This window comes from Hyla sarda, chromosome 7 (assembly GCF_029499605.1).
Source record: "Hyla sarda isolate aHylSar1 chromosome 7, aHylSar1.hap1, whole genome shotgun sequence".
Classification (NCBI taxonomy): domain Eukaryota; kingdom Metazoa; phylum Chordata; class Amphibia; order Anura; family Hylidae; genus Hyla; species Hyla sarda.
The window spans coordinates 52,756,034-52,777,474 of record NC_079195.1 but is presented as its reverse complement, the minus strand read 5'-3'; the positions used below and the strand labels follow the sequence as shown (position 1 = coordinate 52,777,474).

General features: G+C 45.4%; 1 protein-coding gene across 1 annotated transcript in view; it reads left to right on the top strand.

The window, feature by feature from the left end:
* STK32C (serine/threonine kinase 32C) overlaps nt 1–21,441 on the top strand; it is a 377,838-nt gene that overhangs the window by 290,049 nt on the left and 66,348 nt on the right. The window contains exon 3 of the mRNA XM_056529023.1: nt 11,722–11,873. Coding sequence (XP_056384998.1) covers nt 11,722–11,873 — 152 coding nt within the window. The remainder of the gene's footprint in view (nt 1–11,721; nt 11,874–21,441) is intronic.

Below are 21,441 nucleotides of genomic sequence, written 5' to 3'. Positions count from 1 at the left end.
TATAACTGTGTTCATTTCACAATGCTGTAAACAGAATGCACAGATCCGTTATCCGCTGAGTCTTATAATCCAGTACACACAGGAAGCCAACTAGACTAAATGTATTTTGGATCATGGGAGGGAATCATTGTTCCCGAACAAAACCGAACTTCTATAATTACTAAATCCGAAATGAAAACATCTGTGCATGTGCATTTTTCAGGATAAATGTTATTTTGTACCAGCTACGGCAGTGTTTTCTCCAATGTGAGCACTGCTGCCGAGATTGAAAGCCTTGTTCTTTAACCCCTTCCCTCTTGGGCCATTTTTCATTTTTGCAATTTAGTTTTTTCCTCCTCACCTTCTTAAAATCATAACAAATTAATTTTCCACCTACAGACCCATATGAGGGCTTGCTGTTTGTGCCACCAATTTTGCTTTGTTATACCATTAATCATTTCACCATGACGAAATCGAATCTACGCAGTGCATTCTACTTTTCAGTACAATTGACACCTTTTCTTTATTCTGTAGGTCCAAATGGTTACAAGGATACCTAATTTATATAGGTTTTATTTTATTTTCTGACCCCTATACATTTTTCTATTTTTCCGTATATAGGGATGTATGAGGGTTAACTTTTTGCACCATGATCTGAAGTTTTTATCAGGACCATCTTTATTTTGATGGCACCTTTCTAGTATATGAAGTGATCAAAAATATGCAAATTTGTTTTATGCTTGTGCCTTTGACCATGCGGTTTAATTATCATTATATTTTAATAGTTCGGACATTTATGCACGCAGTAATACTTTATTTTTATTTTTCTTAAATTTTTTTTGTTTGAAAAATGGGAAAAGGGGGGTGATTTAAACTTTTATTAGGGAAGGGGTTAATGCATATTTATTAACTTTTTCTTTCTTTTTTTTTTTTTTACACTTTTTTGTTGTCTTCATAGGGGACTATACAGTGGGGATCAAAAGTTTGGGCACACCAGGTATAAATTTGTATTAATGTGCATAAAGAAGCCAAGGAAAGATAGAAAAATCTCCAAAAGGCATCAAATTACAGATTAGACATTCTTATATGTCAACAAAAGTTAGATTTTATTTCCATCATTTACACTTTCAAAATAACAGAAAACAAAAAAATGGCATCTGCAAAAGTTTGGGCACCCTGCAGAGTTAAAATCTTGTACTGCCCCCTTTGGCAAGTATCACAGCTTGTAAACGCTTTTTGTAGCCAGCCAAGAGTCTTTCAATTCTTGTTTGAGGCATCTTTGCCCATTCTTCCTTACAAAAGTCTTCCAGTTCTTTGAGATTTCTGAGCTGTCTGTCACTCACTCTTTTAAGGTCTATCCATAGATTTTCAATTATGTTGAGGTCAGGAGATTGTGAAGGTCATGGCAAAACCTTCAGTTTACGCCTCTTGATTTAATCCCTCGTGGATTTCGATGTGTGTTTAGGGTCATTATCCATTTGTAGAAGCCATCATCTCTTTTTCACAGATGGCATCAAGTTAGCATCCAAAATTTGCTGAAATTTTATTGAATCAATTTTTCCTTCTACTCGTGAGATGTTCCCTGTGCCACTGGCTGCAATACAACCCCAAAGCAGGATTGATCCACCCCCATGCTTAACAGTTGGACAGAGATTCTTTTCATTATATTCTGTTCCCCTTCTTCTCCAAACGTACCTTTGCTCATTCCTGCCAAAAAGTAAAATTTTAACCTCATCGATCCACAGAACTTGTTTCCAAAATGCATCAGGCTTGTCTATATGTTCATTTGCAAAGTTCAAACGCTGATTTTTGTGGTGAGGACGTAGAAGAGGTTTTCTTCTGATGACTCTTCCATAAAGACCATATTTGTACAAGTATCTCTTTATAATGGAGTAGTGTATCACGACTCCAGTGTCTGCGAGATCTTTCTGGAGGGATTGTGCAATCAAACGTGGGTTTTGAATAGTTTTTGTCACAATCCTGCAAGCTGTTTTGTCTGATATTTTTCTTGGTCTTCCAGATCTTGCTTTAACTTCCACTGTTCCTGATGACTGCCATTTCAGCCCGATCGACGATGTCCGGCATTAGCCATGAGTCCTGGTTCCTGATAGCACCTGGGACCCACCGGGTATGATGCGCGCTCACACGATGAGTGCGTGTCATAAAGCGGGAGCCTGCAGTGGACGTAAATATACATCCATTTGTGGGAAGGGGTTAAAGTATTTTTAGTACGTACCTGCCAGTAATGGACATGCTTAGGAAGGATCCATTGCTTGTCTTGGTGCTTGTGAGATTGTGGCTATCTTTTTGTAAACTGGCTATTTACTGTTGGAGTTTGTTCTCTCAAACTACAAATCCCATAGTTCCTTGTTTGTAAGTGTGAGGTCATTTTTCTCCCACACATCAGCCACCCCACCTATTGAAACACACCTGTACTGCTTTCAATGCAATAGACTAGTGTTTTCTGACCAGAGTGCCTCCAGCTGTTGCAAATGTTTGCAAAATGGTCTCCCATTAAGCAGTCGCTCCACCCATTGAAGCAAAGACAGTCTCCCTCTGAACACCTGACTAGTGATGTAATGTCTTGGACCGTGCTGCTACCTGGGAAAATGTGAGACAACACTCATTTCATAGTAGAAAAACCAAAGGGACGCCTGTTCGTCCCTTTGGTTTTTCTATTATTGATTGATGTCTACATTGTCCTAGCACCACCGCTACTGGAAACGGCTGGTTATCCTACCTGGATTGTTCGTGTCCATCTCGAGTAGCTGCGGGCTGAAGGTATCGGTGCCACTTAGTTTCTTTCTTTCTTGATTGTTACTTATTTCATAGTGTGTGTGTGTGTGTGTGTGTGTATCTTGTTCTTCATATAGTTATCAGGACTGCAAGTCACTATAAAACTGCATGGCTCTCTAAATGGTACCTGTATGCTACATGTACAGGCATCCCAGCTGTTTAGCTGAGATTTTCTATTAAATGGGTTCTTCAGGGAACTAAAACAATAGCCCATCCTTTCCCTCTCCCAAGCCTATTTGTCTAAATATCATTCATTAGCCATATAGAGCAGTTTCCTCTTTCAGCTGTCACTTACATGCAGGGAGTTAGAGAAAGACATCATATTCAGATCCTCCTTGTCTTTGTGCAAACCCCTCAATAAGACTAGCCCCCACCATCCTGGAAGACAAACATCACGGGATTTCTGGCTTCACAGCCACACCTCACCCTCCCTTTCCCTTTCTGTGTGAGGATATTTCCAGGAGAAAAACAGCCCAGTCTCCTCAGCACATAACGCTGCTCTTTTCCTGCTGTATATCTAATCACTGACTGCTGCCATTCAGAGAATATCATGATTTATTGCTTGGGGGAAGGAAAGATTGAAAGAAAAAACATGTACAGTGTGTTTACAACAACACAGCATGCATATACAAAGCAAAAGCAATTGGCTGGCAGCCATTACACAGAGCTGCTCTGACTGCTGGGAGTTGTAGTCTGGGCTGCAAGCAAGAAAAAAGAATACAACAGGGGCCAAAGGAGGCAACAGAGGCCACAGGAGCTGGCAAAACCACATGGACAACAGGGGACACAGAACAGGTATTGTGCTGTCTTTGGGCCATTTTTCTTTTTCTTAACTTCCCCAGAGCACCCCATTAAGCTTAATACAAGTTAATTTCTTGAATTTCTAGTGATGTATAGTACTGGATTTTCTACAGATTGCTTCTGTCTTCAATATGGACCAGATAGGAGTTTGCAAAGGTAACAGTGCATGAAAACATGATGACTATCACTAAAAATACACCAGTTATATTAATGGCATATTGCGGAGACTTGTTACAGAAACAGCATTGAAACCCAGGAGCGTCAAGTTACACCTGTGTTCATCATTCTGTTGTTTTGTAAAATAAAACATGTTTTTCCAAGAGATTCTGCGAAATTAGAGGCCTTGATACATAAGGAATACATAATAGTCTGCAGTGGCTTCATAAAACCAATAGGAGTATCATCTACAATAATAAAATAAAAACATCTAGAAATGCCAATGGCCAAAGAGTACAAACATTGGATGCTGAAATATTATGGATGGGTGAGTCTAGGCTTACAAAGTTTGTATGAAAGAGCACACGATGTATATGAGCTATAGAGCAAATAAAAGGATTCTGTAAAAGAACTCAAAGCCTTTGATTAGTCATGTTGAAAGAAATACACTGCTCAAAAAAATAAAGGGAACACTAAAAGAACACATCCTAGACTTGAATGAATGAGCTAATCGTATGAAATACTTTCGTCTTTACATAGTTGAATGTGCTGACAACAAAATCACACAAAAATTATCAATGGAAATCAAATTTATCAACTCATAGAGGTCTGGATATTGAGTCACACTCAAAATCAAAGTGGAAAACCTCACTACAGGCTGATCCAACTTTGATGTAATGTCCTTAAAACAAGTCAAAATGAGGCTCAGTAGTGTGTGTGGCCTCCACATGCCCATATGACCTCCCTACAACGCCTGGGCATGCTCCTGATGAGGTGGCGGATGGTCTCCTGAGGGATGTCCTCCCAGACCTGGACTAAAGCATCCGCCAACTCCTGAACAGACTGTGGTGCAACGTGGCATTGGTGGATGGAGCGAGACATGATGTCCCAAATGTGCTCAATCGGATTCAGGTCTGGGGAACGGGCGGGCCAGTCCATAGCATCAATGCCTTCCTCTTGCAGGAACTGCTGACACACTCCAGCCACATGAGTTCTAGCATTGTCTTGCATTAGGAGGAACCCAGGGCCAACCGCACCAGCATTTGGTCTCACAAGGGGTCTGAGGATCTCATCTCAGTACCTAATGGAAGTCAGGCTATCTCTGGCAAGCACATGGAGGGCTGTGCAGCCCCAAAAGAAGTGCCACTCACACCATTACTGACCCACCACCAAACCGGTCATGCTGGAGGATGTTGCAGGCAGCAGAACATTATCCACAGAGTCTCCAGACTCTGCCACGTCTGTCACATGTGCTCAGTGTGAACCGGCTTTCATCTGTAAAAAGCACAGGGCACCAGTGGCAAATTTGCCAATCTTGTTGTTCTCTGGCAAATGCCAAATGTCCTGCACGGTGTTGGGCTAAAAGCACAACCCCCACCTGTGGTCGTTGGGCCCTCATCCCACCCTCATGGAGTCTGTTTCTGACCGTTTGAGTGGATACATGCACATTTGTGGCCTGCTGAAGGTCATTTTGCAGGGCTCTGGCAGTGCTCCTCCTGCTCCTCCTTGCACAAAGGCAGAGGTAGCGGTCCTGCTGCTGGGTTGTTGCCCTCCTACGGCCTCCTCCACATCTCCTGATGTACTGGCCTGTCTCCTGGTAGTGCCTCCATTCTCTGGACACTACGCTGACAAACACAGCAAACCTTCTTGCCACAGCTTGCATTGATGTGCCATCCTGGATGAGCTGCACTACCTGAGCCACTTGTGTGGGTTGTAGACTCTGTCTCATGTTACCACTAGAGTGAAAGCACTGCCAGCATTCAAAAGTCACCAAAACATCACCCAGGAAGCATATGAGAAGTGGTCTGTGGTCCCAACTGGCAGGACCACTACTTTATTGGGGGTGTCTTGCTAATTGCCTATAATTTCCACTTGTTGTCTGTTCCATTTGCTCAACAGCAGGTAAAATTGATTGTTAATCATTGTTGCTTCCTTAGTGGACAGTGTGATTTCCCAGAGGTGTGATTGACTTGGAGTTACATTATGTTGTTTAAGTGCTCCCTATTTTTTTTGAGCAGTGTTGTTTGGTATAGCAATCCTTATGGTAAATAAAAAATCTTTCTAATGTACTTTGTTTAAAAAAAAAAAAAAATTCTGTTTTATTTGTGTTTTTAAAAAAAAGCTGCCACTAGGTGTCCAGAGCACATTTCCCCCTATCTCTTGCACAGACTTTGGACTCCTGCTGGCCTTGCAGCAGTCAAAAATCAGGAAATGCAGTCTGGAGTGCTGAGGGGGGGGGGGGGGTTGTGCAGCCTTATCCAATCATAGCTCATCTCACAATGAACTCTAGGCTGTGTGTAGCAGAGTGAGGAAGGAAGTTCTCCCCTGTATGGCTTCAGATGTTGTCACACCTGCTGGGGAACGCCCCTTACCAGTCCGTGAATCTGAGCAGAGAAGTATCAAGGGAGAAAACTAACAAATAATAAAAAATATAGGTATAAAGGCATAATAAAGGGGTGGTTTATCATGATGGGGCAGTGAACTGGCAGGATTATAAAATTTAATAAGACCATGACAGGTACTCTTTAACAAGAGTAACTCTCTTTGATGGACTGGATAACACAATCCCTAGATATTACTCCTAATGTTGGGGTAAAATTTATTTTTAAAAACCTGGGCAAATATGTGGCACAAATGCCAGCTTAAATTTTATGTCATAAATTATATACTGTAATATTTTTAGCAGATGATCAGCCTGAATTTTACATTATCTTTAAGTTCTTGCTTCTGAGAGTCCCAAGATGAGATAAACCCAACATAGTCCCTGGCTTTCCAGGACTGTTTGATTGATGGCCTATCCTCGAGATGGGCCATCAATCTCTGACTGGCAAGATGCTGACATCTGACTCTTTTGCCCATCAGCTTTTTGATGCCCCCAATATACACTGAATGGGTCTGGAAGCTCTGCGCCATTCATTGTATAGTGGTTCGGCTGGGTTATTGCAGCCCAGGGTCTATTCACTTCAATTGGAGCCTAGCTGAATTTACCCATCGCCACCATTATATAATGAACAGTGCAATGTTTCAGGCCCTGTTCACTGTATAATGTGCCAAACAGCTGATTGGCTCCGGTGGCTCACCAATCAGAGATAGATGGCCTATCTGGAGGATAGTCCATCAATCAAAAAGCCCTGGAAAGCTTTAAAGCCCCTTTATATTATAAAATAATTGTGACATGCTGCGCTCCGGCCACAGACACCGGCCGTGAGTGCAGCATCAACTGTGTCCCTGACTGCCGGCGGGGCTGGGATTCGCATCGCGGGACGCGCCCGCATGCGAACCCTGGCCCATCTCTTACCTTACTCTGCAGCTGCTTCCTCTCAGCCCCGGCGCGCACGTCCCCGTCCCTTAGGGCACACGCGCGCCGGAGCTTTGAAATTTAAAGGGCCAGTGCGCCCATAATTAGTGAAGTCACCATGTTATAAGCTATTTTCACCTCCCACGGCCCCCTTCCGGATCTTCAGTGCTTATTGCCTAAGAGAAAGCGTTCCCATTGCCTGTTTTGTCTACCTGTGTTTCCTGACCTTCCTACTTCATTTTTGACTCCGAACCTTTGCCGCCTGCCTAGACCTTCTGCTATGTTGACTACCCCTCTGCCTCATCCTCTGGTACCCCGCCTAGCCCAGATACCTGTGTGGTCAAGCCGTATCGGGGGTAGCGACCTGGGTGTCGCCTGCCGCAGCAAATCCATCCTGCTTTGTGGCGGGCTCTGGTGAAGACCAGCGGCACCTTAGACTCCGCTCCCTGATACAGTCCGAGTCATCAGCCCCACAGGTAGAGGATCCACTTCCAGTTTCGTGACAGCCCGCATTCCGGTGTGTGACAATAATGGGAACTTTTATGTTGTCCGAACCACGTGTCATGGGGAGGAGGGGACCTCGAGCCATCCTGCTGGCCTTAATTGATAGATGCCTCCCTGTACCTGAACAGGAAGAGACTGGCGGGATGGGAAGGATTTGCCAGGGACCACCCCAATGACATGGTGGGGGCAAAATGATATTGACACCAGGTTCCCTTTAAATGTATGATAATTCTCCTGCGTCCAATGAAAAGTTTGATATTATTTTTTCTGCATTGTAGGACATTTGTTTCACTCACTGCTTGGGAAGTCAGTTTACTGTAAGTTTTGGCAGACAAGTGGACTTTGTTCTGGTTAGAAATTGGAAACAGTACAAATCTATCCTGCTTTTTCTAATCTCTTATTTGTAGCAGTCCCTTGTGAAGATTTTTCTCTCTTCCGAAAGCAGCTGACGGCTTAGTTAATGTGATGTCTTGGCTGCCGGTGTTACTGTGTCAGATTCTGCTTCACCCACATCAGTATCTTCCAGTGCATCTATAATGACATGATGTATAGGACTCCGGTAACCTGAGACCTTCACCTCTGTTCTTGACTCTCCCATACATCCCTCCAGAGAGTTGGCACCCGGCCTGCAGAGTAGTCTGTCTGGCATGCCCACGTCTTGCGTGATCCAGCCTTTGCTGGCTCTGGTTTTATGTGGGCTCCTTATCATAGAGTAACCAACTGATCTGCGCCTTCTGTTACTGTGACTTGCCAGATTTTGTCAAGAAGACTGCGATTAACATATTTCCTTTTCTGTCAGTATTCTTACAAGGGGGATTTGTTTTTCAGTACAGCGTGGAAGGGCCTTATGCATAGGTTAAGCACAAATTCTTCACTTAGCATTAACTTTTTTAAAGTATTCCCAAACTTTATAACAGGATCCTTTACAGCAGTCCTATTTTAAGGACACAAAATAAACTAATTAACATGTATACATCTTTTTAGAAAAAACTTAGAGGCTTAAAGGGGTACTCTTCCCCTAGACATCTTATTCCACTATCCAAAGGATAGGGAATAAGATGTCTGATTGCAGGGGTCCTCAGCAGCAGACCTCTCCTGCAGCCTCCCCCCCCCCCCCTCATCAGCTGCAGGGCTCCTCCTATAGACTTGCAGTGAGGCGGCAGGGCGTAACATCACGAGGGGCACGTTCTCCGGCCCCTGTATCGTGAGTCATCAGGCAAGGAGCAAAATTGATTCCCTGTAGCTGATGACAGGGGCTGCAGGATAGGGGATAAGATGTCTAGGGGCAGGGTACCCCTTTAAAGATATATTTTAGACCTGTATATAGGAAGTTAAGGAACTTTCAGCATACTGTTATGTATTAACTACAGTGGTTGCTGCAGGCAATCGGAATGTTATATTTTATATCTATGACAATATGTGTGCACTACAAAGAAGAAAGAAGAAGCGCATAGAGACTGACAATCGCAGATAAAATGCCACATTTACTGTATAATGTGCCAAACAGCTGACTGGCCGGGATGCTGGGTGTGTCGGATCCAACCTCCATTGCACAAAGGACAACATTTACATATTAGCAACGGAAGATAAAACACCTCTGGATAAGTGATATATCATTTTAATCCAGTTCAGCTGCACTATAACCCTGTGTATTGGGTTTAGTATTTGTTGAAGCAGCTTTCAGTTTCTTCTAAACAGTAACTGAAAATTTGGCACATCTTACACTGTTTGCTCAGTTTACACCCCTTGAAATCTGGAGTACTCTTGAATATTCCTCCTATTGCATAAAACATTAACTGGTGCCATTTAAAAAAAAATGCATATAACCTGCATGCCCCCTCAATGTAAGTCTATGGGAGTGGGCATGGCCGTGACGTCACGAGCCTCCGGTGCTACACCCAACGCTCTAAACGAATGCCGGGTGCATCAGGGAGATCGCAGGCTCCCCCGTGATCAGACATCTTATCCCCTATCCTTTGGATAGGGGATAAGATGTCTAGGGGTAGAGTACCCCTTTAAATGGTTAGACATTGACAAACAGGTTGCACTAGAGAGACAGAATTCTTTCTTGTAGAGAAGAGCTATTTCACGTTGGTATCTTTGGTAATGATTATGTGCTTATTACACTATTAGGAATATTAAAGCTGCTTGTAGGTAACTCAATACAGAGAACTTCAGACCATAGATCCCTCTGTCTTCCTAACTGGGTACATGAGCAGGTGCATTGGCACTGTGCGCACCTTGAAATCCTTCTCTTTTTCAATTCATCTTCTGACAGAATGTTTTATTGCTGGCTTGCAGTGTAAAACTCAAATTAAGTATCTGTCATGTGCAATAATGAATGTTTTTCCTGGGCAGTAACTAACCTCCTCCATTGTTCCATGCACAGCAGTCTGGAGGAGTGATATTTCTGGAAATGTTCTCGATGAGCACCACATTTGATGGATGATGGCTCCTTTTTTGCACATTAAAGTAATTTATATTCAATGTTTTTCTTTATTTTCACAATCCAATAACTTCAGCAGAAAACAGAGTTAGGATATGCCTAAAATGCAGCCATGCCTCACATCTCCCCCACCTACAAAAACTCTCACAGCCAAAAAAAGTCTTGTTTAGTTTAATGATTTCACAGATGGCTTCATCAATCACTTATCCTCATAACTTATCCAGCACGGAGAAGGGCGCGTCGTAATAATGTTACTGAGACCATGATGGAGAATGGAGATGGAGAAACACTGTCTCTCTAAATTGGCAAATAGTTTTTGTGTACTTACCAACTTCCTTGTGCATGGTAGATCCCACCTTTAGCTTAGGACAATGTAGTGCTCTAAGTGCTCCCAGACACCCCAGGGCAGTGACATACAAAGAAAGAAGAGAAGTGGTGTTGGGTTTTCACACACACATACACACAACTGAAGGGCCAAGTGTTTGGTTCCTCCTACAATCTCTTTCCATGATACTTGGGCCAATTCGCCCCCCACAACTAGTTTATCAGGAGAGGAAAATCCTCCACAGGGTTTTTACCACCTAATAGCAAAAGTCATGGAACCAATTTGGACTGGGCCTGCCCACTCCAAGGACCCCATAGGATGGGGGTGGCACAGTGATTCAGTGTGTTAGGCCCCTTTCACACTACCGTTGTCACAAAGTAGTGCGACAGCCGTCGGGGCCGCCGGGGAGAATATCGGGGGGAAAAAATACTGCTTGCACCGTCTTTTTCTCCTGCAGCAGCGCCCAATGGACCCCATTGACTATAATGGGATCCATCGGGACCCGTTGCGCCCCATCAAAATGACGGCCGTCAAACTCGAAAAAAAATGAGAGTTTGACGGTCATTCTTGATGGGGCACAAGTAGTGCAAATGTAGCCTTACCTTGTAAAGCTGTGATACTGTGTTTAAATCCAACCATAGGTCACATCAGCATTGAGTTTCCATGTTCTCCTCATGTTTTTTATGGGTTTCCTCCCACCCTCCAAACATATATTATTAGGTTAATTTTGAATTTAGATTGTGAGCCCTTTTGGGGAAAGGGACTGTTATAAAAGAACACAGTAATGCAGAATATGTTAGTGTTATAAATAAATTATTGTTTATTATAGTAGTTGCATGGCCTGCTTCTATGATATCTGAGCCCCTGTCTTAGGGCATCTGTCACTTACTAAATTGTTAGATGATCTTAAATGTGTACTGTAATTTGCAAAAACATTTTTACTTAATGTTGATAATAAGATTATACGTAAATTTGTAATATACATTAGTATATATATGGGTATATTTTTGGGTAAAAAAAGTTCCAAACTTTTTATCGCTAGGGGTCCTTGCAGCCTGTTTGTCTTGGTTGGGACAAAATGCAAGAAGTGTGGCCATTCTGATTGCTCCCACTACCCGCTTCTCTCTGCTTCCTGTGGTATGGTTGTGTAAAAGCTTTTTCATTTTTTCAAGTACCCCATGCTACGCTTAATTTACAACATAATCCTTAAAATTTTAGCATTATTTTGTGCTCTTCTGCCAAATGAAGCATATTTACAGGAAAGAAAGTGACAATTGCTCTGAGAAAAGATAAGGCTCTGAAGCATGGCTGCGACTCCTTCAGGGTGTATAGACCTACATCTATGCAATTGGTTTTGACCGCTTCCTTTTTTAGGTTTGAGCTGTGCCTAAAATAAGTGTCATTTTTATTCAATAGGTTTGCATTGTCCAAAAGAAAGACACAGAAACAATGTACGCCATGAAGTACATGAATAAACAGCAATGTATTGAGCGGGATGAAGTGCGGAATGTATTCAGAGAGTTGGAAATCCTACAGGAGATTGAGCACGTCTTTTTAGTGAATCTTTGGTAAGCTGATTTTATGTAATCTCAGATTTAATTGTGAAGCCGTCCCCCAATGCAGTTGTGTTGGGATTTGGACAAACTATTCAATGAGTTTTTAAGTAATGAAAGAACGCAGCTTAGAGGGTTTTTTCAGGATTAGGAAAAAAAAAAAAACACTTGCCCATGGGCTGTGTCTGGAATTGCAGCTCATTTCCATTTACCTGACTGGGAAAAGGCTATAATACTCTGCATAGCCAATAATAATTGTATTGAGGTGTATGCCACATCACATGTCCAATCGTTCAGCCCATTCAAACATCTGAGTAGTGCCAAGAGTCGGTCCTCCATCAATCTCATATTGGTGACATATCCTATCAAGATAGACTATCAATTCCGGGATCTTGGAAAACCATACAAAGAACATAGGTCATGAAAGTTGTTCAATTTATTAAATTTCCCAAGCAATTGCTAAAAACAACAAATAAAAAAATCACTGGGATGGTGTGAGCCAGCGGTGATAAATTGTACATAGCAGAGAAGTAACTTGAACTCCGACTACTAAGTATTTTCTAGGGTCCCACACCTAGCAGGTGCCATTAAATATATTGATGGACTCTTATGTGGCAAAAGACCTTTTGACCCACTTCAGGCACCAGAGTCTCTGCACCCTCTATAGCTACGCCTCTGGTGCAAAGTGTAGTTTGGCAGTGGTGGCTTTAGTGAAAAGTACCTATTATACTGTGGTATGAACAACCCTAGTGCCAGGTTCCGAGAACTCTGTGGCATTTTATGAGTCTTTATGCTGTCTTCACTTCACAACAATGGGAATCACAAGAAAAGGCCTTTTAGCAGAATGTGACTCCTCCTAGAACAGAGGTTTGTTATTATTGATGTATACCTTCTAACACAGTAGCACCTTTTTGCTTATATTGAGAGGCCCCAAGTGAGAGACCCCCAACTATTCAGTTCATTTGTCCTTTTTCTTTATGTGCCCTCATTACAGATATTGAGGAAACTGTATAACAGTACATTAGTTGTATGGTGCATTCCGGGTGTTCTCAGTTCCCAAGGTGCACTGTCCTTCCCCTAACGTTTTGGCCTTATGTGCTGGGAGATCTCACTGACTTCTGGCCAAGAGTGTCACCATGCATGTGCACAAGAGACATCTCCCTGTGCGTACGACCTGCATGCTTAGGGGAAGGAGACGTGAATATTTATGATGTGGGTAATAAGAAAAAAGCAGGCCAGTCGGACAGTGAACCTTTGGGCTATGGAGCACCCTGAGCACTCCAAACAATATATACATTTCCCTTAATATCTCTGGAACAGGGGCACAGGAAAGAAAAAGGTAAAGATGGTTGTAATCAACGTCATTCTCTCTATAAGCTTGGACCAGCAGGTTAGTACAGGTGGCACTGATGACAGATTCCCCTTAAAAGCAGTTATTTTTTTATTTTAAAAGAATCAAATAGGTTAAAAACAATAAGGTAAGCCTTACTCACATCTCCAACCCCTTGAAATCTGTGTTCCCCCTAATCTCAGTTTTGTGGTACCTGGTCTTGCCACACAGAAAATGCCCACTCATCCAATCAGAGATGCCCAATCTGAGTGAGCATTCCCAGCTGTTTTCTATTGAGATCTGGGCAGTGTTGGAAGGGGGAGGTAGGTTGGGCCTGTTTTATTATTAATCCACACAAGATAATAGAAAACCAGGCACTGCAGGTGTCAATACAGTCCAAACAGTCGCACAACAAGCCACAAATATAGAAGATTGCGGTCAGCTGTTGGTCAGCATGGTGCTCAATGTCAAATGCAAGTTAGTAGCATACCAAAAGAAGCAGTAAGAAAGACATGGCAACTCACCAACTGATGTCAGTATACAGATGTTTATTGTAAGTTTACTTTACACAGACATTAAAGGATAGTGCTGACACACTGCAGGAGAGTGGGATGGGGGCGGGGCCAAGGCAATGTCCGTTTCATGTCACATGATACTTCTTCCGATACTCTTTTATTATTGTCAGCATGTTAGTTTGTTCTAATTACCATTGTTTCTGGGCTCATATTTGCACCTGACGATCGCAGACAACTTAAAGGAATACTGCAGCCAAAGACAACTTATCCCCTATCCGCAGCATAAGGGATAAGTGTCTGATCGCGGGGAGCCCTGCAATCTCCCATATGGGGATCTGGAACTGCCACGGTTCTCTCCAAGGCATGACGCTGTGGCCGACATGCTCCCTCCATGTATCTCTACGGGAAAGGTGAAGATGCAACATTCGTGCATCCCCACATCTCCCATAGAGTTGAATGGAGGGGGCATGTCTGTCAACATCAAGCATTAGCTGCGGCAGTTCCGGGTCCCCATACGGGAGATCGCGGGGATCCCAGTGGTCGGACCCCCCCGCGATCAGACACTTATCCCTTCTCCTGCGGAGAGGGGATAAGTTGTATTCGGCTGAAGTATTCCTTTAAACACCCCCCCCCCCCCCCATCTCTGACTATAGAAAACTACTGTTTCTTTCATCTCAGTTGTACCCACTGGGCTTTTGGTCACCACGCACACTCTACCCATGGACTGACCACTGTAAAAGCATCTGTCCAGGTTGTCCTAATAATTTGCATAATTTAGCCCTGTTCAGTGTATATATTTAAATTATTAATAATAGTAATAATAATAATAATAATAATATTATGGCCAGTCCATCAACCTATTTTCTGTAGGAATTCTGGCTAACACTTTTCAAAACCCTGAAATGGTTAGACATGAGTGTTCTATAGTTCAGGCAACTTAGAAATTATGCATTAATGTAGTTCTAATTTTCTAAATTGAATGCAAATTATCTGCCATTGATTTTATGCTGAGAAATTCATATTCCATGATCTGTATGTTATGAAGCAATCATGAATTGAAGGGCTACTAGTTGAATTAGTTTTTATCATGTTTGTGTGACCTACTGTATAACAAGTTTGCAAGCATTTGATTTTTTAAATACCAGAGTAAAGTACATTGATCTCACTATACATATACACTGACAGTGATTTATTTCGCCTTTGCCGGTTGTTTTTTATTTTTTATTACAACATTATGTTTTATTAGCTCTTTATGATGTTGCTTTACACTTGAGGATGAACAATTAAATACTGTATGCTTTTTGGGAACACTGGCAAAAGGATATTGAATCATCTGTCTGTCCAAATTCATTGCACATTTATAGTATTTACAACAAGTATATGTCGGAAGACCATCAAAAAGCTATTCAAAGTTGTATTGTGGCATGGAACAGCCATAGACTACTTGTGATTATATTAGGTCCGCTTCATGCTTGGGAGCAAAAGTGCAGCCCTGAACTGACACTCTGCCTTTTGTGGTGCCCTCCTCCTTAAAGGGGTTCTCCGGTGCTTAAACATCTTATCTCCTATCCAAAGGATAGGGGATAATATGCCTGATCGCGGGAGTCCCGCAGCTGGGGACCCCCGGGATCATGCACGCGGCAACCCGTTTGTAATCAGTCCCCGGAGCGTGTTCGCTCCGGGTCTAATTACTGGCGACTACAGGGCGGGCGGCATGTGATTCAAATTTTTTCGCGGCGAATATATATTAAAAAAGGCTATTTCTAGCCTACATACAGCCTCTATAGGGGTATAGAACACTTTGCTGTGTTCTAAAACGTATATGGAGTGTGCTGGGGTAGTGAAATAATACTGTTATTCAGAATAACATGCAGATTACCGGCATTGCTTTTAGAATCACTGCCGCACAGCAGCACAATTACAGAGCCTGGTGGTGGCATCAGTGTCAGGAGACCATATAATGACTGAATAACATAGCGTGGAGGTGTTGGCAGCATGACGAGACCATATAGCGGCTGAATGGCACAGCGTGGAGGTGTTGGCAGCATGAGGACACCATATAGTGGCTGAATGACACAGCTGGGATGAGGCTGAAGCATGAGGACACCATATAGTGACTGAATGACACAGCGTGGAGGTGTTGGCAGCATGAGGAGACCATATAGTGGCTGAATGACACTGCATGGAGGTGTTGACAGCATGAGGAGACCATATAGTGGCTGAATGGCACAGCGTGGAGGTGTTGGCATCATGAGGAGACCATATAGTGGCTGAATGGCACAGCGTGGAGGTGTTGGCAGCATGAATAGACCATTTAGTGGATGAATGGCACAGGCCGAAGTTGCCAGCAGCATTAGTAGGCACTAGGCCTTCACAATCCCTTAAAAGATGAATTAAGAAATTTAAACCGAAGATTTTGGATAGCGGGTGCTACCTATGAGAAAATTTGAAATTCCCAGACCCAAGCCCCACAGTGGCATCAGTAAACCATATATTGCCCGAATAACACAGCCTGGAGTTGGCTGATGCACGAGTACACACCAGGGCTTCACAATCCCCCCAAAAAACACAACAATTTTATAAATTTATGAAAAAGATTTTGGATAGCGGGTGCTACCTATGAGAAAATTTGAAATTCCCAAACCCAGTGTCACAGCGAACGCTCCGGTCCTCTCATCTGGACCGGAGCGTCCGCCTCCTCGGCCTCCCTTCTCGGGATCCCGGCGCCTCCCGGTCAGAAGCGCTGACCGAGAGCGCGGGTCCCCTTCTGTCTGGGACGCGGCTGCCGTGGCGGCTGGTCCCCGCTCACGCGCCACGTCCCCATCTACCTTACCTTGTTCCCCGCTCCCTGCGCCGTCTGTCTCTGCCTCCCGGCATGCGCGGCCCCGCTCTCTAGGGCGCGCGCGCGCCGGCTTCTATAAATTTAAAGGGCCAGCGCACCATTGATTGGTGCGCTGGTTCATGACCTCAAGTTCCCTTTCCAATAAAAGCTATCTGCCCCTTCCTGCCTTGCCGGATCTTTGTGCCCTTGTGCCTCTGAGAAAGCTTTCCCTGTAGCTTGTATTTCCTTGCCTGTTGCCGAACCCGTTGCTACCGTCTACTCGCCTGTGAACCCTTACCTCCTGCCCTGACCTCTGCTACGTCCGACTACGCTTTTGCCTGCTCCTGTGTACTTCGCCACATCAGCTGCCAGAGAGGTCGAGCCGCTATCAGGGAAACGACCTGGGGGCTACCTGCCACAGCAAGTCCATCCCGCTTTGCGGCGGGCCCTGGTGAAGACCAGTAGTCCCTTAGACTCTGTTCCCCTGGTACGGCCCATGCCATCGCCTCTCTGGTCTAGAGGATCCACCACCAGTCCTGCCTGTTCGTGACAGTAAGATCCGGCCTGGATCCTGCTGATGTTCCTTTGCCAAGCCTAGCGGACCTCACCTCCATTGTGGCCCAACAGGGTCAGCAGCTGGCCCAGTTAACCGCCATGTTGCAGCAGCTCCTGCCTTCTCAGCAACAGCCAGCGCCTTCGTCTGCATCTGCTGCATCTACTCTGCCTGCAGTTGCCACCGGTTCCAGAATCCGCCTGTCCCTGCCAGACAAATATGACGGAGATCCTAAGCAGTGCCGAGGGTTCCTGTCACAGTGCTCTCTCCACCTCGAGATACTGTCTGACCAATTTCTTTCTGAGCGAGCCAAGGTAGCCTTTATCCTCAGTTTGCTTTCCGGGAAGGCCCTGGCCTGAGCTACACCACTATGGGACCGCGCTGATCCAGCCACCTCTTCCGTCCAGAGCTTCTGCCAAGAGTTCCAAAATGTTTTTGAGGAACCCGCCCGGGTTACCTCCGCAGAGACTGCCTTACTAAATTTGACCCAAGGAGGCTCTACCGTGGGTCACTATGCCATTCAGTTCCGCACCCTAGCCTCTGGACTGAACTGGAACAATGAAGCCCTTTGTGCCACCTTCAAGAAGGGACTTAACAGTGAGATAAAGGACGTTCTGGCTGCACGTGAGCTACATTCCACCCTTAGTGACCTCATCTTGCTGGCCACTAGAATTGACAAGCGTTTAACCGAGAGACAAGAGGAACTCCTTCTTGAAAAGGGAAAAGCTCAACCTAGACGCTACCCTCGTCTGGCTCCCGTTTTTCAGCATCCACCTCATCCGCTTTCTGGGCATTCTGCCGTGGAAGCCATGCAGGTGGACCGGTCACGCCTGACTCCGCAAGAACGAAGCCGTTGCAGAGACGAGAACCTGTGTCTGTACTGCGCCAGTACTGAGCACTTCCTACGAGACTGTCCTCTCCGTCCACCGCGTTCGGGAAACGCTCACACCTAGTAAACGTGGGAGAGGCGTTGCTAGGTGTGGATTCCTCCTCTCCACGTCTCATCATATCCGTGCAGTTGTTTCCCTCATCCAAGTCCTTCTTCTCTGCTGCTGCCTTCTTGGATTCCGGTTCAGCTGGCAACTTCATTCACGCCTCCTTGGTGGACAAGTACGGTATTCCGATTATCCATCTAACCAAGCTGCTCTTCATTTCTACGGTTAACGGTGAGAGACTCTCTGCCACTGTGCAGTTCCGTACCCTGCCACTGCAGATGGACATTGGAATATTTCATACAGAGACTCTAGAGTTCCTTGTCCTTCCCTTCTGCTCCTCCGAACTCCTCCTGGGTTTGCCGTGGCTTCAACGTCATAGTCCTGTCCTGTACTGGTCCACCGGTGAGATCCTGCGTTGGGGTCCCTCCTGTTCGGACCAGTGTCTCAAGCCTGCTCCTGTCAAACAGGTCCCACAAGTTTCTCCGCCTCCTGGACTGCCTAAGCCATACCATTGCTTTGTGGATGTCTTCTGCAAAAAACAAGCTGAGGTCCTTCCTCCTCACAGACCCTATGATTGTCCGATCGACCTTATGCCTGGTTTTACTCCACCCCAGGGCAGAATTTATCCTCTCTCACCTCCAGAGATGCTTGCCATGTCCGATTATATTCGTGAGAACCTACAGAGAGGATTCATAAGAAAGTCTTCTTCTCCTGCTGGGGCCGGTTTCTTCTTCGTGACTAAAAGGACGGTTCCCTCCGCCCCTGCATTGACTACAGAGGACTCAATAAAATTGCCATCAAGAACTGTTACCCTCTGCCCCTAATCTCTGAGTTATTTGATCAATATAATTTGGTCCGTATCCGTGAGGGCGACGAGTGGAAGACCAACCTTTGCCTCAGCACCGGTTCTTTCTAGACCAGATTCCACCAAGCCTTTCTCTCTCAAAGTGGATGCCTCCTCGGTGGGAGCTGGAGCTGTGCTCACTCAGAAATCTTCCAGGGGCAAGACCTTAACTTGTGGCTTCTTTTCGAAAACATTCTCTCCTGCAGAGAGAAATTATGCCATAGGGGACAGAGAACTGCTAGCTATTAAACTAGCACTGGAGGAATGGAGACATCTTCTCGAGGGCGCCACTCATCCTGTGAATATCTTCATGGACCACAAGAACCTGGCTTACCTCCAGTCTGCTCAGAGACTAAATCTTCGTCAGGCTCGTTGGTCTTTGTTCTTCGTCCGCTTTAATTTTTAGATCCATTTCCGTCCGGCTTCTAAGAACATTAGGGCAGACGCTCTGTCTCGCTCTTCTGATGTGGTGGGCGACGAGTTAACACCTCAATATATTATCCCACCAGAACGCCTTATTGCCGTCGCTACTGTGGACCTGCGCCATCTTCCTCCTGGCAAATCCTACGTACCTCCATGTCACCGGGTGCAAATTCTCAAGTGGGGCCACGCTTCTCATTTCGCTGGTCATCCTGGGGTGCAAAAATCTCTCCAACTAATCTCCCAAAGGTACTGGTGGCCTTCTCTTGAGAAAGATGTCTCAGACTTCGTCCAAGCTTGTATGATTTGCGCCCGAGATAAATTGCCTCGCCTGAGACCTGCAGGCCTCCTCTTACCCCTACCTGTTCCAGAAATTCCCTGGTCTCATATTGCTATGGACTTTATTACAGATCTTCCCTCCTCCCATAGCAAGTCCGTTATTTGGGTCATGGTAGACCGCTTCTCCAAGATGGCTCACTTTGTGCCCCTGCCCGGTCTTCCCTCTGCACCCGTGTTGGCCAAACAATTCTTTCAACACATCTTCCGCCTCCATGGTCTTCCCAAACATATTGTCTCAGATCGTGGGGTACAGTTTGTCTCCAAATTCTGGAGAGCCCTATGTGGTCAGCTCGGGATCAAATTGGACTTTTCCTCTTCATACCATCCACAGTCTAATGGCCAAGTGAAACGGGTGAACCAAATTTTGGGGAACTATCTGCGTCACTTTGTATCCTCACGCCAGGACGATTGGGCGGATCTACTTCCCTGGGCAGAGTTCTCTTACAACTACAAACAATCTTCTGCTTCCAACAAGTCTCCTTTCTTTGTAGTTTTTGGCCGTCATCCTCTTTCACCTCTGCCGCGGTATCCCACTCCTTCTTCCGTGCCTGCCGTTGACACTCTGGTACAGGATTTTTCCTCCATCTGGCGAGAGACTCACGCTGCCCTCCTCAAGGCTTCCGCCCGTATGAAGGTTCAAGCTGACAAGAGACGCAGAGTTTCTCCGGAATTTTGCCCGGGCGACAAGGTCTGGCTCTCTTCTAAGTATGTCCGATTTAGGGTCCCACGTTACAAGTTGGGTCCTCGTTACCTGGGGCCCTATAAAATAAAGAGTCGTATCAACCAAGTTTCTTATCAGCTCCATCTTCCTCCCTCCCTCCGTATCCATAACTCTTTCCATGTCTCCCTTCTTAAACCTGCTGTCCTTAACCGCTTTTCTCCCAAGGTTTTTACTCCCACCCCTGTCACTGGGACCTCCGATATATTCTCTGTCAAAGAGATCTTGGCGACCAAGATCTCCCGGGGGAGAAGGTTTTTTTTTGGTCGACAGGGAGGGCTGCGGTCCTGAGGAGAGGTTTTGGGAGCCTGAGGAGAACATCTTGGACCCCAGCCTCATCCTCAGTTTTCTGGGTACCAAAAAGAGGGGGACACCTAAGGGGGGGGGGGGTACTGTCACAGCGAGCGCTCCGGTCTTCTCATCCGGACCGGAGCATCCGCCTCCTCGGCCTCCCTTCTCGGGATCCCGGCGCCTCCCGGTCAGAAGCGCTGACCGAGAGCGCAGGTCCCCTTCTGTCTGGGACGCGGCTGCCGAGGCGGCTGGTCCCCGTTCATGCGCCGCATCCCCATCTACCTTACCTTGTTCCCCGCTCCCTGCACCGTCTGTCTCTGCCTCCCGGCGCGCGCGGCCCCGCTCACTAGGGCGCGCGCGCGCCGGCTTCTGTAAATTTAATGGGCCAGCGCACCATTGATTAATGCGCTGGTTCATGACCTCAGGTTCCCTTCCCAATAAAAGCTACCTGCCCATTCCTGCCTTGCCAGATCTTTGTGCTCTTGTGCCTCTGAGAAAGCGTTCCCTGTAGCCTGTATTTCCTTGCCTGTTGCTGAACCCGTTGCTACTGTCTACTCGCCTGTGAACCCTTGCCGCCTGCCCTGACCTCTGCTATGTCCGACTACGCTTTTGCCTGCTCCCTGTGTACTTCCCCATATCAGCTGCCAGAGAGGTCGAGCCGCTATCGGGGGAACGACCTGAGGACGGTAGACCACCAAAAGACATTCTTCTATAAAATAATGTTTTATGAAATAAAGAAGCAGAGTTCATCCCTCTCCGTATTTTTTGGGAAAATTTTACTTAAAAAATCACACGCAACAAGCGTTCAATAGTGTAA